Genomic DNA, 18,202 nt, shown 5'->3' on the forward strand with positions numbered 1-18,202 from the left:
CTTATCCTCACGGCCTCGTCGAGGCCGAAACCACGACTTTAAGTCATCAGTCAAAACTTAGATGCCACGTGTATAGAACCCCTTTTCACACATGATTCCTTGCTCTTCCCGGTATGGTTTTTAGATGTCCTGGAATATATTCCACGTGGGAAAAGGTATTGCACGTGGACAAATTAATCATGATCGACAGAACTGTCACTACAGCTAACATCTTGCCGCGTGTAATGTCGTTTCAAGAAAGTTTTCACCTAACAGAAAGCACATAAATCAAACCTTATGAATGAATGCACGCAAACAGTTAAAACGATTGTCATGGCTGATGACTGATTTTACAGATACAAGGAGTGTAGCTAAATGTCGCGCATCCCCTTCCCCGGAATCCCGGATGACCATTGCTAACAGGCTAATATCAAGCAATTCACTACTAGTTGGATGGAACATCTTCCAGGGCTATTTTCTATACAAGCTACTAGTGGTATCTTAATGAGGATCATTGTTTGTGTGGTTAAGATTGAGAATCAAAAGCCGAGTTCGCCGTGTAATCTTCTGCACTCAAATATATTCCAAGCCTTGTTTATAAGAATTAATGGCACAAAGCAACTGGTTTAAAAGTGAAAACAATTGTGGCTACTAATCACAGTAACATTCATCATGAATGTCAGCACCAAAAGAATTGGCGATTACAGTTCTGAATCCATTTTGATGATAACATTGCAGATACTCGGCTTCTGTTTTTTGAATGAAGAAGAAGCATACAATTTCCAACGAGACAAGGGATTATCATATTCACTTTTCAAATAAAAGACCATGGAAAACACATCCACTGGAACAATGATATTGACTATAAAAAACGCTTCTTGCCTGACTTGAATTGGTTTGATTTCCACTTGAATTGGGAAAAAGACTACAATAAAGCTACAAAGATTTTCATTTTGCAATCCTCCCCTCAGTTTTACTACATGTATGTGAAAAAAATTTGGCCATCTCATAGTTGATGCGGTCTCTGAACTATTCCCCCCATCTCATATGTGTGCCATCCGAAGTGTTAGCTTAGTAAATCACACCCTTTGACTAAAGTACACATTCATAAAATATCTCGAAGGATTGAAGCCACTTAAAATCACTGCAAAGTTGAAAGAACTAAGAGGTTGATATACAAAACAACCCGATACGAAGGTGAAGTCAGAAATTGTGTTTAGGAACTTACAAATAGGAGACAGGACAATGACAACACCAATTGGATAGAGGAAAAATGTTGTTCTCTCCAGAAAGGGTAACACTGCAGTAAATAAACATGTTATCAGTATCTTAATTGATCAAGGTGATCAGCAGCTGTGTCATTACTGCAAAACATTTCAATAGCCACCCAAGTTTGGAGCTATATCCAAACAAAACCTTCTATTACTCATCATTGACAAAGAAAGGCTTCAATACAACTTTCTTTTTCTCTGGAAGTGGAAAAGCTGGATTTCTGGCAGGGAGCTCCTCCCACTTAAATCCAATGTTTCAAAAACTGACCCAATGTTAAACCAGAAAGAACAGAGGCGAGGTGTCAGAACTTCATCCAGGATTACACTGGAGGAGAAACATGCCACAGATCTTTGTGTCAACTCATTCAACTAAAAGGATGTTTGGCAGTGTGGTAGCGGTTGCTTTTCAAATAACTTTTTGTGCCGAAATGCATGCCAATGATTTTTTTTATTTTTTAAAAATCATTTTTAACATCAGCACATCAAAACGATCCAAAACGTACAAACCATATTAAATTTTAACAAAAAAAAAAATTAAATTTTTTGGGAACGCGGTTTGCACCGCGTTCCCAAACATGTTCTAAACCTATATCCTAAATGTCATTCACGTGCACATAAACCTGTTATTTCATGCAAAAAAGTTAAGCAACTGCAATTTTTAATTTCTATCTTTTAACTCCTCTCATTCATGCACAACACATGTGCGATTTACTATTGCAAGTGCTTAAAATATCTCGTGTAATTTATTTCTAAAAAAAAACACATGATGTGATTACATTTAACACTCTTGGCAACAGTGCCATTGTGTTTAATAGCAGTGTTTGAGTACTTTAATTCCCCAAGCCTTGGTTCAAGGCTCTAAGATAGTATGCAACAATGAATTTTTGAGACAATAAGGTGGAACCCTGACATCAACAAGGAGGGTTTCCACCTTGATGACCAGTCTGACCATGTCAATAAAGTCCAACTCAGGCTTAGATCAAGAATAGGTAGATGCCCTAAATAAGACGGCGATGAGATGGCACTTTAAGGCAACCAGGTTTCACATTCAAGTCCATTCTGTCTAAAAACGCTGCTCAAAACACTTAATCGAGGTAATGACATGGACCTCAGTCCATCCAAGCCTTTGAGTTATCTCTAATTATTCACATACTAGTGATCTCCTTTTCAAGGATAGTGTACACACACACGCACACACCAAAAAAAAAAAAAAAAAAACCCTGCTCATGAAAGTAGTTAATCAGATACTATGAAAAATCAGCTCACCATCATAGCCTAAAAAGTTGAGGTAATGATAGTACGAGGCTGCCACCATGAACAGCAGGTTTGACAGCAATACAGGTATGAACCCATGGGCAACCAAAAGAGGTGACAGAAAATAATGTATAACTGCAACCAAACCAAGACATCAGTAAACTTTTCTGACATAAACTGAGGTTGACAATCAAAAGCTGAAACACATATTCGCATAGCACTCACCATAAAGCATGACAAACATTGGGAAGAAAGAATTGCAGTGCACATCAAATGCATACAGCCTTCAACCAGAAAGCAGAATAAAAAAACAGGGTCAGCACTAAGTGTTATCAATGAGGAATATGCAACTGAGATAAAGACCATCTATGAAACATCAGAGACGGACATGGCCAAGAATCTATAATGATTTCCAAACAACAATTTGCATGCATACAGTTGTTAAAAACATAGTTTATAAACAACCAAGAGCAGAAGATTCTAGACTTGCCATTCAACCCGTTGCTCAACAACATGACTATTTGGAGCCTCCTCCCGAAGGTATGCATTAGTTAGGAACCTGTATGGAAATGAAAAAAAGGGAATTGCTATCATGCCAGCTTAGTGTAGCACATATGTGCAAGCTCTAATCACACAAGCATTGGAAGGAAATCAAGAGGTGAAAGATCTAATTATGAATGACGATGGAAAAAATGAAGCATCAATGAAAGAAATTCAGAGTTAGTTTCTTAATTTAGGATTAAATTCTCACAAAAAGGGAAAGCATCACTAAGGCAAGTATGTCATCTCCAGATGGTAAAACAATATTTTGGAGAATGAAGACTTTAAAACAGATGTTAGAACAAGTACTTCAATTATCTAACTATGCAGAAACCCTTATAATCACTAATGGTACAGAATCTCTCAATTTCTCCATTGCAGTAACAAATATGTGAATATCATTCTTTCACCTGCTTCAATTGGCAGCATATAATTTTCAACAATTAAATATCATGTCATGTGCAAGGCTTGTGGCATTGGCAGCAAAAATTAAAATGCAGAGTTTTTTTTAAGATAAACAAGATCTATTTATTAAAGTGCCAACTTCGCATTTACATGGTAATTTAATCCATCATTAGGGGCATTCAAATAAGGGGAGAGCTGAAAAACAAGATAAGCACCATATTACTATCATGTGGACAGAGGTTCTTACCAACAACATGTAGCCAGACCAGCTCCTGAAATTAAAAAATGAAAAAATAACACGGAAATAACTACAAAAACAGCATGTCCGGCACTGTGGTCATACCTGAAATGAAAAGAAGAGACCAACAAAGATTTAAACTAGAGGGAACACTCAAAGAACTCGTTGAATACAGCAATAGAAAGAAAAATAGTCTAACAGTAAAAAAGGGATAAAAAACAAATTGCACTTAAGGGTTTGGCCATGACAAAGCTAACTTTGAAGAAGTTAGACATACAAAATGCAGCCTAATCATGCACATGCAACATTACTAGACTTGGAAGCATTGACTCATCATGCATACTCGTAATTAACAACTGCAAGTTTAAACTTTAAACGCATTCAATTATCATGAAAAAATAGACAAGAATGTGAAAATTATTCATTATTCCTATCATCGCTATGACAGTCAATCTTGAGAGGTTGTTAAAGGCAGGAAACTTACGCGGCACAATAAGCCAAAGCTGCAACTACCAAAAGGAGGCTGCAGATTACAACAAAAGCAGGGTCGTCACGTGCCCATTGATTCTTAGTTTCTGAAACCAATAAAAGCAAATTAAAAGTTTTTGCATGTGATTTTCTATAGAAAATTTCATAGCTCTAGACCTCCAATGAGTGCATAGGTAAAATTCAAACCATAAACATGATCAAATATACAATCCAAGCCTGGCAATATTGCATTTGAAACATTTGGTGCATAAAAAACAACCACTGGTTTTCAATCGAAACAGAGATCGTATAATCTTAGGACTATGAATTAAGAACTAAAATATAACTAAAAATAAAAACATTTAAAGAAAAATCAATAAGATTTATTGATTTCAAAATAACCACTTAGCACAGCAAGATACAATTTATCTTCATCAACCATCGGATGAAAAAATACAAGATTCTTCAGTTGGAGACGAACTTACGTTTGTGATACTTAGTGTGCTGATAGCTGCATCCATTGTATAATGTAAAGTCAACATGCAAAATGCAATAACTCAATTAGAAACTTGCCAACTAGAAAGTAAACAAAACAATTATACACACTTGATCCAAAATCTGAACCAGCGTTGTAAGTAAAGTTTTCCCCTTCTACATGCGGGTTTTGCGGCAAATAAAAAAAAAGCAGTATAACAGTCTCAATGCTGCAAACTCTTACCGATGCAACACTCATCTTGGCAATTATGCACCGATAAAAGATAACATAATAGCAAATAGCAAGGACAATGACGAGGAATGTTCAAGTGAAATAATTCTTACACGACTTTTGGTGAGGTGCACAAGTGAAGCATTTGCCAGAAAGTGTATTCAACGTCCATTTGCTGCCACTGCAAAAACACAAGGGTTTGTAAATGCCGCAGCAACCCACACTTAATTTTAGGCACCATCGAAGAAAATAGCAACATCAATAGTCTAGGATAGATGCACGCATTTCTCTCTAACATTGATAAGCACCATAAACTAAAGAATGAATCCTCCTAAACTCGCAATTAGATATCAAAACTTGCCCCTCAAAAAAATGAAAAATAATTAATTCATAAGAACAAGTGCCAAGTATGGTTTAAGACTTGTGAATGAAGCAAACGTCATTACATCCGATTTCAATCACAACCGGAAATTACACATTGCAGGGGAAATTACAATTTGTGAAAGAAATTAATAAATTCAAAGGTGAAATTAAAAATGTTAATGAATGGATGGGGTAAAAATGAAAACGAGCGAAGAGAAAGGTTAAGATGGAAGTGAGATCTAGAGAGAGGAGAGGAGAGGACCTTGATGATTCGACGGAGGTACTGAGGGAAAGTGGAGGAGTTAGCTCGAGAAGTGGAGGACGATGATGCACGCCCTCTCGATGTTGTAGGCAACATCTTTTTTTTCTTTTTAATATGTTTGATGATTTGCTTCTTCTTGGTGATTTCAGTTCAGGTTTTTTTTTTTTTTTTGCCTGCTTGATTGGAGATCTGCGCAGAACTTCTCACAGCCTTCTGTGGAGATGGTGAGAACAAGAGACGTAAAAACGACGACGACTCCGCTTTCTGCAGGTAGTCTTCTCTCTCTCTCGCCAAAAGGAGGAAGTGGGAACTGGGCCAAGGCTTTAACTCTTGACGCGGCTTTTACACTGGGCTTTGGCTCGAAGCTTCGGAGAAATGATTGTGGCTTTTTTTCGGCCTTTTGGGTTTTTTATTTTGCTTTTCTACCCATTGAGGTAGATTTTTGTTTTATGATACGACATTCAAATCCACTTCTTCCCTGTGTTATAATCAATTTTGTTGAATTTCTTACAAGTTGAAACCAACTCTGAAAGCATGTTCAGAAGAAAAAAGTTGCTAGGTTGATGGGATAATCATGAGGATTATATATTTTTAAGAATCGGTGATATTTTTAAATTAATAATTACATATCAAGTATAGCCCGACAATCTTTAACGACAAGACTATACTTTGTTTGATTGGTATAAACAGACAGGTAATCATCAACTAACTAAGCATGTAGCATCTGGTTCCAATATGGTATTTGTGTAATCCAATCCAAGTAATCTTTCAAGAACTCATCCTTTTAATGCTAAAGCTTCATCATCAATTTTTGGAGATTATTTATAGCCCCTTTATTGCCCTGCAACCACACCCAGTAGTTAATAGATCCTTCATGATCTTTGATAACAAACCCAGTTTTCGTTGACAATTCAACATCCACCTTACATTTGTGATATCACTTAAGTATCAGGCTCCTGTCATCTTTGTTTCATTGAAAGATTTTGAACTGAGCTCTCTAGGGTTCCAAAAACACAAGAGCCCCATGTATTACACAATAAACTGTTGACATTTCATTGCTTCACTCCCTCACATTCCTCTGAGTCCATGTTGCTTATAAGATGACTGATATTTTTGTGAGTATTTTCTCATCTAGCATTGAAAACAAACTAAAAATTCAGTCGGTGTCAAATTTCTCATCAATTCTAGTTCTTGCCAACATCGCTAGGCAAAAAAACCATGAACAAACATGTTTCCTTGTTTCAGAGGACATTTACAAAATATATACATAATCATTAGAAATATTAGTGACCTTTTTATTTAGTCAAAACATAAAAAAATCCTGCAAGACTGTCTTGATTTATCAATTAACCAGTGACCCCGGCACTAAATAATTTTGTATTCAATCAAACAATAAAAAATATTCAAGGCCTTGGGCCAATAAATGGGATACTGCTACAGCCACGCAGCAGAACTAAGCAAAATTCTGGGCACATTAGACGGGACAAGAACAGGAATTTATCCTGGCCAATTAGCTGTGTTTCTGGTGCAATGTCACCAACCGCCATATCAACACTATCCAGACAATCGGCATTACTATCCAAAATTGTACAGCCATAGTACCCAAACGTCCCAGGATGCACCGCTTACTCTCATAATTAAAAATTAAAAGAAGACAATCGTTTAAAAAATCACTGTTTTTTTTTTTTTTAATTTCTAGATACCCCCGAACATACTTTAAATTTCTCAATCAGTTTATATATTTATATATATATATTAATTAAATGTATTTTCCTATAAGTTTTCTAGGAGAAATTTCTGAGGCATATATTTTATCCAGCAGTTTAAATTCAAAACCAGTGATATCTTAATCAGCAGGACCAGCATACCAGAAGGGCAGTATTTTTGTACATCTTTGAAATTCAAAACTATTGCGAGCTCAGAAGCAGAAAAAAGAAGATGCTAAATAAGAAACAAATAAATTTCCAGTAAATCATCAGTGATTTTTTACTTTCACCAAATGAGTAAAACCACTGCTGTGATCTAAACCTTTCTTTCCCTACATCTAGATTTTTTTTTTCTCACGCCCGACGAAACAAAACCAGAAACCAAACAGCTTCTGTCATACCCTCTTGACAAACCTCAAACCTTCCTAACCTCTCAACACACGTATGATTGGTCCATCCAATCTTTAATCTTCTCACTTAACAACCCATTAATTTGTTAACTAATCCCATAATTAATCTTATTTCCATTAATATTCCTAATTAGCCACTACTTTTCTTCCCAATCCCGACCATATAGATGCTCACTTCCTTTCTAATCATCTCCTGCATAACTGCTAACAACTCCGGCGCAAACGTCATCGTTTTCTCAACATCTCCGGTAAACAATTCTTTAGTACCAACCCCATCTCTCCCCAACTGTCCAGACTCCATCCCCAGAGTAGACAACGTAAGTTCAGTCGAAACGCCGACGTCGTCGTTGCTAATTCCAGTTTCTACAACTGGCATGTTTTCGCTTGCCAGCATAGATGACGTCACCGGCAACCCAGCATCACTGACGTCAGATCCCGAAGGAGTACTAGCCCTCTTGTGAACCGAAGACGACGACCCCGTTTTAGCAGATTTCTCCTTCACTCCATCTTCATTAACCGTTCCATCATTCTCAATCAAGTCCGCGTATTTCCTCTTTAACGTGGAGTTCCAATGATTTTTGATTGCGTTGTCCGTACGTCCATCGAGGAGTCTTGCTATGGTAGCCCATTTATTACCATACTTGGCATGAGCATTGATGATGATCTCATCTTCTTCGCGTGTAAACGCTCTGTGCTCCACCTCCGGTGACAGCTGATTACACCATCGTAACCTGCAGGATTTCCCGGATCGGCCCGGTACTGCTCTTGCTATCATCGTCCAGTTACGCGGCCCATGTTTTATCACCAAATGCTTCAGCAGATCGTCTTCTTCCGGGCTCCATGGTCCCTTAACCCGATTATTATCCATCAAAAACCCTAAAGGCGATGAGACGATGGTTTTAAAATAGAGAGGTTCTCTGTGTTGAATAGGAGGGGGAGGAGGAAGCGGGACTTTATAAGGATGGGTTAGGAGAAGTGATTAAACCGGTTAAGGGAAATACGTGGATATAGAGAAAGCGGATACTGGAATTTTTCAGTTACCGGTTTTAATTATACAACTGTATAACTGCCACGTAGGTCCTCGGATTACTGAGAATCTAACAGGATAAACTCGGCAGGTTTAGGAATTTGAAGGATTTTAATTTTCTCGCGGTAGTTACCATAACTGATAACTCCTTTTAATGGGTTGTTTCCTGTTTGGTATTGGCGTTTGCTGCGTGGCTAGTTGTAGTTGTATAAATCTCATTAATAAAATTAAAAGGTCTCTATGATACTTGTCATTTAAAGTGTTTTTTTATATAAAATAAATAAAGAAACTATTAGTCATTTATTTCATTCCATGGTAATATTTCTTTGAATATGGTAACCAAAATCTAGTTTAAAATTGAATTATATAACCAAAACAAAAAAACAACGGTGGCATATAAAATAATATTTCATTTTAGTAAATATATTAAAACAATTGTAGATCAAAATAAAAAATGTTTTTATAAATATTTTTGTTTCGTGAAACAATAGTTGAAATTGAGATTTTTATTCAAACAAATAAGATATTTTAAAAAATAATAATTCTATTCTTTTTGTGAATGACTGTAAATGATAAACAAATATAGATTTTTTTATCATCGTAAAAGAGAAATTTCAAAAACAAAAAAGAAAGGAAATTTCAAGAAATGGCATTTTTATTCTTCCTATCAATCATCATAATAAATAACAACAAGATTTGGATTTGTGATTCCGAAGATAAATTTCAGGAAATGATAAATTATCTATTTAACAATTAAATTCGGATCTTTGATCAAAACAAAAAAAGAATTTTAAAAAAACGACAAATCTATTCATTGTACAAGTATTGAAAAACCAGTGCATACGATATTAATGAATTTGAAATAATATTCTTATCTATCTATTTTCAAAGGCATAAGAGGGAGAAAAATTATCAATTGAAAATAAAGAAAATTATTCAATACACCGAGAGGTGTCTCGTGTGAAAAAAGAATTAGAATGCTTTTTAGGGCACTCCTTTTTTTTATTTTGAGAGAAACTACAACTTTTAATATGCCTCTTGGAAGAACAAATTTAATCATCAAGAATAATAAATATATAAAAACGACAAGAGAAAGAAATCAAAATAAACTTGAAAAACAATATTTCTGATTTTTGACTTTCATTCTGTAGTTTTTAGTTTGCAAAGTGAGCTTTTAATATTTCCTTGTATTCTTAATTGAGTTAATTGGAGAGTGAGTTTTTAATTTAATTATTCTTATAACTTAATTATTCTTATAACATAATTGAGTTTTTAATCTATTTTCCTGTTATTTTTTTTTTAATCTAAATTAATTAAGCATCAAATATACCAGTCATATATAGAATATGTGACAAGTAATTAAAAAATTATTTAAGAAAAATCATATGAAACCATATTTCTCCATGTATGGAAACCTCTTTCCTCCTTGTTCCTTCTATTTTCCTTGTCCCTCCTTATTTGTTACAACTTTTATTTTTAATATTGATGGATACAAATAAAATGAACTCAAAAAACCTTCCAAAACAGACTAAAAAATTCCGCCAAAATAAGCCCCACGAGAACAGCTCTTAGGCTTGAGTTTAGTATCCCGAGCCTAAAATACATCATGGAGTCTAAAGAGATTGGGCTCGAGCGTGGTAGCCCGTGCCCTACTCCTTATAGATCATGGGCTCGGGCGCACGCCCACCGTGGGTGTGATATACACAACACTCTTGTTGCTGCGCCTGCACCCATGTGGGCTAGGGTTTCCACGCTTGAGCCCAACATGCTCAAGCTCAAGAGTGCGCCCCGAGCCCAACATGCTTGGGTTCAACCAGCGCGTTTGAACCCATTTTCATCCCTCGTAGGCTTGGGCTGCCACTCCTAATCTCGACGTGTTTAGGTCCAAACAACGTGCCTGGATCTATTTTCACCATTTATAAGCTCGGGCTCTTACGTCCAATCCCAGCGTGTTTGGGTCTAGACACCACGCTCGAACCCACTTTCATCCTTCGTGGACTCGGGCTGTCACGCCCAAACTCAACATGTTTGGGTCTCAACTGCATACCTGAACCCACTTTCGTTCCTCATTGGCTCTAGCACCTTGTCCGAGCCCAACACTCACCAGATAATTTTTTCGAGGACCCATACAAGTCCCTCAATATTTTATACTGATCCGATATGTATTGTTATGAGTAGAATACAACTCAAAATATCTCAAATGATAAAATTACACTTCAGACCCTCATCTTCACAAAAAAAAAAGACTAATTGGCTATAAATACATCATGAGACCTTCAAAACAAATGTTCACAATATATTACAATCTTTACTGCATACATATTTTCGGAGCATCTCTCTCCATTATATTATTGCATCTTCTCTCTCTATAAAGTTAATAACTTTATCATCGGAGAGTTTTCACCTCCACCAAAGGTAACCTTTTGCATGCGATAGTCACAAGCCACATTAGTTTACCGATCACCAAGTATAAGCTATCAACCACCTTAACTACAGATAATTAATGAGATTGTTATGACTAATTGATTAACCGATTATTCAACTCGGGAGCCATATTCCTAAACTACTTGGATTTGTTGAGACATCGTCAAATATGATTATAAATCATACATATAAATGTTTATGTTAATTTGAATAAAAATCAATTTTAGAATAATAAATTGACAATTCAATCATTTTATAATAATAAAATTGGTATATATTGGAAACTTATTTTATTATATACATATACTTTGAGATATTTTTTCAGAAAAAAATAATATAAACAAGTGTAATCCTATATGGAAAAAGAATGTCTAGTTTGAAAAAAAAATTGAGGAAATAAAATGAAATTGCCTTTATTTTGTAGGGGAAAAATACACTCGTCAAATGGGGCAAAAGATTAGTTATGGAAATTAGTCTAGAAGGGAGAAGAAGAGGAGTTGAAAGTGTAAAATATCACGAGAAATTAAAGGGCGAATATTGGCGGTTAAGAGGATAAGTTTGACTAGACAGGCTGGAGGGCATTACGTAAGGGATTTTGATTGTTCGTCTTTTAGGTATTGTTTGGTTGTGTAGTTAGTAAGGGTGCACGGAAGTGATGACGTGGAGAAAACGACAAAAAAAATTGGAGAGGCGATGATTACTGACAAATTGACAGTCCAGACTGCCAACCTGACACATCATGGACATGCTAACGGCTCTTCCTGTCACCGACACGAAGCGGTCACCGACTCAACAGAATATTATTTAACGGAATTACTAACATTGAAATCTGATTATCACTGTTAAGTTCACCGTGCCATGCTACACGTGCACTTAGGTGGACAAAACATACTGTGACTTTCTGGTACTCCTCCATAGTGATTTGTAATAAACCAACAGTGGGTCGGGTTAATTGTTTGTTCCGTAACGTGCCTGAAAATATTTTTTTTGTTTAAAAATATATTAAAGTATTTTTTATTTTTTTTATATAAAGTATAAACATATTAAATATATTAAATATATATATATATATATTAAATTAACATTTAAAAACAAAAGCTATTTTTTTAATACACAAATATACAGACCATCTTCTAAAAAAAAACTTGATCTCTTTGCATATCTTCTAAATCCTAACATTAAAACCAGAAAAAAAAAGTCTAAACTAGCACTGCTTTACTCCATAAGAATGACATTTATTATGTGAATAGTAAGCATAGTTATTGAACCTACTTGACTTAGGATTTAGCGAGGTGATTTAGTTATTTGTCAATTCTAAGCATAATTAATTTGAGTCGAGTTTTATTTTAAATTTGATTGAAGATTAGCCTAACTCTTATTTTTTATATTAAAATATTTTATGCAATAAACTCGTGACTTAAATTAAATTAAATCTGACAACTATTGTACTAAGTGTTGGGTACAAAATCAAATAATATTTTAATTATAAGTTTTTTATATATATATTTATATTAAGAGGTATATATCTTTGAGCTAGTTAATTTGGTGTAAATCAAAACTAAAAATCTTTATCCAACCATAGTAAGGATGCATCCTTAATATTAATTTGTTTATATTCAGACTAATCTAATAAAATTTATTGATAATGGCTCTAGAATCTAAATATTCCAACAATCAAGAAAGAAAACACATATCTCCTTGACTATTATTTCAATCCCTCAAGAGTATTCAAAAGGTCGGTTAATAGGATAAATGAAATTGATTCTATGTCATGATAATTAATGCAATCCGTTATTGTTATTTGATCTTGTGTTACAAGCAACGGCTAACTGGTAGGTAAATGGATTATTATTATTATTGCTTCTTCTTCTTCTTTGGTACAAGGGATTATTGAGTAAATATGTGAGTGATTCTACATGGTTCATTTGTGAGAAGTGATCTTCAAGAAGGTGAGATTCCCAAGCAAGCCACGAATTTTCCACACTGCCTTAAAGTCGAATTGCTCACATCTAACACAATATTAGTTACTTGATTCTTTTTCGTAAAAAAAAAAGATTCCAAAGTAAAGGAATTCGATAACCTTGTACGCAACGGGCTCCTCAATGATACCAACCTTTTCCATCCTGGCTGCACCTAACGAGTACTCCAGACTCGCCCAGGGAATAATAAAAGCTAACCCAAAAAGAAAAAAAAAAAAAAGTAAACTCTCACGCAATTGCATAATTTATTAACCACCGTTTAGATTATGCAAAATTGAGTTTCTGCTTTGTATAGTTGTTTTTGTTAACAAATCAAAAACAAGTTATCGCGTCACTGCATGCACCGTAAAATGTATATCAGGTTTAAATTGCTTGAAATATCAGCAGAAATATATAAATGCCCTTTGAGATCAACTGACTTGCTATCGATTATATGTGGAATTCATTGACATTTACAGTAAATTAATCCTAATGTCACCGAATGTGGAAGGAAGCACGAGGAGGCTATAAAGGGCATTGTATATTCAATGCCTAGGAGCATTGCACAAGCCACTACAAACAATTTCCAGCTGCAGCACCGATGAACATGGAGAAGAGCTGGACAATTAATGGACGATTGATGCATAGCTCGATGATGGAAATCGTAATCTTATTGCATAAAGTGAGATGTATTTTCATTGCAAAGTGCATCGGATTACGGACAATGATATAACTAGATTATCATACAAGCAATATGCACGTGTAAACGAATAATCAAGGATGTTTCATTCTCAGAACAAAATGGTGGGTGTTCCTTTCTCTGGGCTCTCACATGTTGCTGCACTCATTGCAAATTGTCGGAAAAGAATCAAGACGGGGATTTTATTTATGCAATTAATATCAACTTGCAATTTTTATTTTTACCAATTAAATATATATGATCACCCGTGGCCATATATATATATTGAACATCAGCTCCCTAGATAGAAGACACATTGCAGTCAACAAAACTGTACCCATCTCGCATATATAAACAATATAAGCAATTGCAGATAGGTATGCTCTCATTTTTTAAATTAAAGTGCGTTGGACAGTGGGGTATAAGACATAGAAACAACTATAAAAACGATATTTACATGGTAGGGAAGGATAGAGGATGTTTCCCTTGCTGATTAAACATGTCTTCCTACCAGTTAAATAAATAAATAAATAAAAACAGATCTTGCTTTTCCCAAGCATTGCACATGTTGCTATCTTGATTGTAATCGAGAGTGATGATGATGCTTGAATGTCTCAAGCCGGTGATTAATTGATTCCACTTTGAATTTGTATTCATGTGGCTGAGAAAGTTAAGGGTGATATTGTTGGAAAAAGAAAAAAAAACGCAGATCGAGGTGTTAGAAAAATAGTTTTTGAAGACCTTCGGTATAGAAAAGCAGTGGGTAAGCGGGCGTTTGCATCTTGTAATTTTTTTTTTGGTTACAGATTTATTGATTAAAAAATCAAATTAAAAAAAAGCTATAATTAATATGCTGATTAATCAAGGTTTTAAGAGTGAGTTTTAATTGTAACTCGTATAAAACTATGATGTGTATTGATTGGTTAAGATTTTTTAGTAAAATTCATTCAAAATTATGATATGTATTAATTAATTAATTATTTTAAAATTATAATTGAGATAAAATATAGTTTTAATCACACCACATTACATTCTCAAACAATACCGATTGGACATGTATATATCATACATAAATTTTGTTGTTTATTTTGTTTTCTGGTACAATGTTGATTTACTTATTTATTATAAACCCTGAGTTGAAATTTATTCGAAGAATAAAATTGTTTAAAACTTATAAACTAAATTAAAATAAATAAAATTTGTTTATAAGAGTCTATTTACCCTTTTAAAGGAGTGGAAATTAGAAATTAGCATGTATGCTATAAAAGTGAGAATGATGGGGGAGATGTCAATCAATTACATGATAAAGGACCAAAATATATATAAAAAGATGAAGATACTAGGAATTGTTTTTGACATTAACCAAACATGACCTACCGCCACTTCACTTTACGAGAAAGTATAAATACCTTGAAGAAAACTTATATCTTTTCTTCTCCCTCTCACTCGGTTAGCACAACAAAAAAAAAAAAAAAAAAAAGAATCGACCTCCCTCTCTTGTACACATTTCACACCCAAAAACCTTTTACATATTACATGCACTAAACACTTATATGCATAGTTTTTAAACCCGGTTTAGTCCAAGACTTGGATTTCAAGTTTTGACAGAGTTGCCCGGGTCAATTTTTTTAAAAAAATAAAAATAAAATGACATCGTTTTTAGTAAAAAAAAAGTCAACGGGTTGCAACCGAGTTTTTGACCGGGTCTTGCCGGGTCACACCGGGTTTTTTCTTTTCCTGTTTTTTTTCAACCCGGCCCAGTTCTAGCTTTGGGTCGGCCGGATCCAAGTCAACCCGCCGGACCTAGTTTCAAAACTATACGAGAGAAAAGTGATTGGATAATACAAAACCATAAAAATGTGGTGATGAAGGGCACAAAGGCCGGCTGAAACAGAGGTAAAAAGAGGAAGAAAAAAAAATCACCATCAAGAAAACACCCTTAATCCTTGGGTAAATTCGTAAGGTAAGGATAAATATTTGTTTTTTTACTGTTATTTTGATTTAATTTGAATCCAAATAGAGAAAATCCCAAAATAAATAACCTAGGGTTCCTAAAAACTTATGGTACGGAAATAAAAAGGAATTTCCACACGCAACGGGGGCTGTTGATTTTAAGTTCAAGTTCTTAAACCAACATCCACGATATTTATTAAGTTTTTGTAAATATACTAAGTTCATGTACAAGGCATGTTCTTATATCATTAAAAAAAGATTTATTCTCTATTAACATAAAAGTTAATCCGAGAATACTTATACCGATTAAAAGAAAAATTAATATTTTTTTAAAACGATCTCAAATGCACATGAGAAGTAAATCATGCATTTATCTTGATTGATTATTTAATCGAGCAGAAATAGGATATTAGGAGAGTGCTTTTCACAATAAATTCATTACTATTATAAAGAGCCTAAAACGATGTGGTGGTTACATTAAAAACCTCAAAAACGGCGTTGACTTTTTAATTAAGAAATAAAATACGATTCTTTTTGTAAATATGAATATATACAGTATGCATCATCCTTTATATTTGATTTTTTTTTTTTTATGAGTATCAGTCATTTTGGTGGTTGTTTGTGTTCTGGTTGATTAAAGCATGTTTTGAAATTTGAGTATAATGTTATATTAATTAGATACTTAGAATAAATAAAAGTCTTTAATTAGTTGAATATTTCTGAAATTGTAAATTGTATGGTGGTAAAATTGAGACATTCTTTGTAATTTGAGTATACTTTTTTAGGTTTGTCCTCTTCTAAATATAAAGGAAATAACTTTTGCTTGGATTGTTATGGAATTAATGGATATAAACAATAAAAGGATAGGTAAATCAAATAGTACATAAATAAAATGAAAAAATATATATTTTTATGTACTTCTAAATAAAAAATATTTTGAAAAGTAATTGCTGTTACGATTCCAAATACTATCTTAATTTGTTTGCTATGTCTCGAAATATTTTTTTTATCATCAAAAAGCAAGAAATTGAAGAAAACATAAAAAATACGGTCAAATATTTTTTTTTGTAATTTTTATCGTAGTTAAATATTTATTTTGGTGTTTTTTTTTATTTCTTTGAAGTTTATGTTACTTGACATAAAAAAAATCAAAATCTAAAATGTGGCAACTTAATTGATTGCCTTGTGTCCAACATTATGCTAACACAACTATAAAACTTGGAGAAGATCATCATATTTTTTTAATAAATGTTCAAGTTATTTTAGGACCTGTCAAGTTAATTAAATCACATCGAAACAACTACCATGTTATTTGATTTTAAACTCGAGTTGGACAAGTAATTTGATGGGAAAGTTTTTTCCTATTAATTTCATCTTTTTTTTCTCAATTTCATTATTATAATTTTTTTATCGGTCGACCAGGTTTTCTTTGACTGATCAAGTTGATTAGATCATATCAAGGCAACTCACATGATTTAATTTTAAATTTGGGACAGGTGAGAAGTTGGGTTATGAAGTTTTTTTTCCTGTTAATTTCATCATTTGTTTTTATATTCTTCCTCGTATTTTTTTACCGATCAACCGAGTTATATTTGAACTAGTTAAGTCAAATGGATCACATCGAGTCAACTTCCACACAATTTAGTTTTAATTTTAGGCTATGTAATGAGTTGGATCAAAAAATTACAAGATTGGTCCATAAGACCATGTTTAATAATAATATCAAATATTTTTTTATAACTTTTATATATATATATATATATATATATATATCCTATTTGCAACGTGGCACGAGCATGTAAAATAGTGATAAACCAAGAAAATACAGTAGAGGAACATAACAAATTAAAATACTAATAACGAGATGAATATGATACAATAACATGTTCATGCTTTATTGTTTTTTAACACCATAAATACATCACCATACTCCGGAGTATACATGCGTAACAGCACCTAAGTATACACAGAGATGACACTTGGCCCTTCAAATTGTGCAATATCCATTCCACCCCAGCCTAGTTCAGAACATAAACTGTAGCTGGGGAGACAAGCTCGAACCCTGTCCGACCCATTGCCATCTATAATCCACCATATAGACCTTAATCACCATGGCATTTTATTGTATCTATGGACCTCGTCTTCTGGGCCTTTTAGTCTATGGTCTTCGGCTCTCTGCATTGTATCTATGGACCTCGTCTTATGGGCCTTTTAGTCTCACGTTATACAAAATTCCAGTTGGCCTGGAATCATCACCTATTTAAAGTATATTTAGCACATGCCTTGCATATGCATTGATAATTTCTTATAAAATGCTAAAATTAATTATAAGAAAATAAATAAAAATACTAGATGAGAATAGGTTTTGAATAAAACCATCTCTCTCTCTCTCTCTCTCTCTCTCTCTCTCTCTATATATATATATATATATATATATATATATATATAACATTGAGCAAAAATTTTATTCAAGGCTCTACTGTATTTTAACATGGCTATAAGTACTATAATTTTTACAAATTAATTTATTTTAAAGACATCCTTTTTAATACATAAGAC

General features: G+C 33.8%; 2 protein-coding genes across 2 annotated transcripts; both read right to left on the reverse strand.

The window, feature by feature from the left end:
- Window positions 1–680: 680 nt before the first annotated feature.
- Window positions 681–5,762, reverse strand: LOC18102097 (uncharacterized). The gene is made up of 10 exons (XM_006379119.3): window positions 5,487–5,762; window positions 4,975–5,042; window positions 4,641–4,666; window positions 4,172–4,262; window positions 3,697–3,792; window positions 2,995–3,063; window positions 2,730–2,788; window positions 2,517–2,639; window positions 1,208–1,279; window positions 681–1,123 (listed from the first exon to the last, which is right to left on the reverse strand). The coding sequence occupies exons 1-10, from the start codon at window positions 5,580–5,582 to the stop codon at window positions 1,059–1,061; spliced, it is 765 nt and encodes a 254-aa protein (XP_006379181.1). The 5' UTR covers window positions 5,583–5,762; the 3' UTR covers window positions 681–1,058.
- Window positions 5,763–7,428: 1,666 nt separating this feature from the next.
- On the reverse strand, window positions 7,429–8,591 carry LOC7457558 (transcription factor MYB73). Its single transcript, XM_002313109.4, has one exon. The coding sequence runs from the start codon at window positions 8,468–8,470 to the stop codon at window positions 7,733–7,735; it is 738 nt and encodes a 245-aa protein (XP_002313145.2). The 5' UTR covers window positions 8,471–8,591; the 3' UTR covers window positions 7,429–7,732.
- Window positions 8,592–18,202: the final 9,611 nt, after the last annotated feature.

The sequence above is a fragment of the Populus trichocarpa genome, chromosome 9, assembly GCF_000002775.5.
Source record: "Populus trichocarpa isolate Nisqually-1 chromosome 9, P.trichocarpa_v4.1, whole genome shotgun sequence".
Taxonomy (NCBI): Eukaryota; Viridiplantae; Streptophyta; class Magnoliopsida; order Malpighiales; family Salicaceae; genus Populus; species Populus trichocarpa.

Coding starts and splice junctions, on each gene's coding strand:
- LOC7457558 (XM_002313109.4), bottom strand. CDS start 8,470: ATGGATAATAATCGGGTTAAGGGACCATGGAGCCCGGAAGAAGACGAT.
- LOC18102097 (XM_006379119.3), bottom strand. CDS start 5,582: ATGTTGCCTACAACATCGAGAGGGCGTGCATCATCGTCCTCCACTTCT. Junction 2,789..2,994: donor GTTGAGCAACGGGTTGAATG/GCAAGTCTAGAA, acceptor TTCTGGTTGAAG/GCTGTATGCATTTGATGTGC. Junction 1,280..2,516: donor CAACTTTTTAGGCTATGATG/GTGAGCTGATTT, acceptor TATTTACTGCAG/TGTTACCCTTTCTGGAGAGA.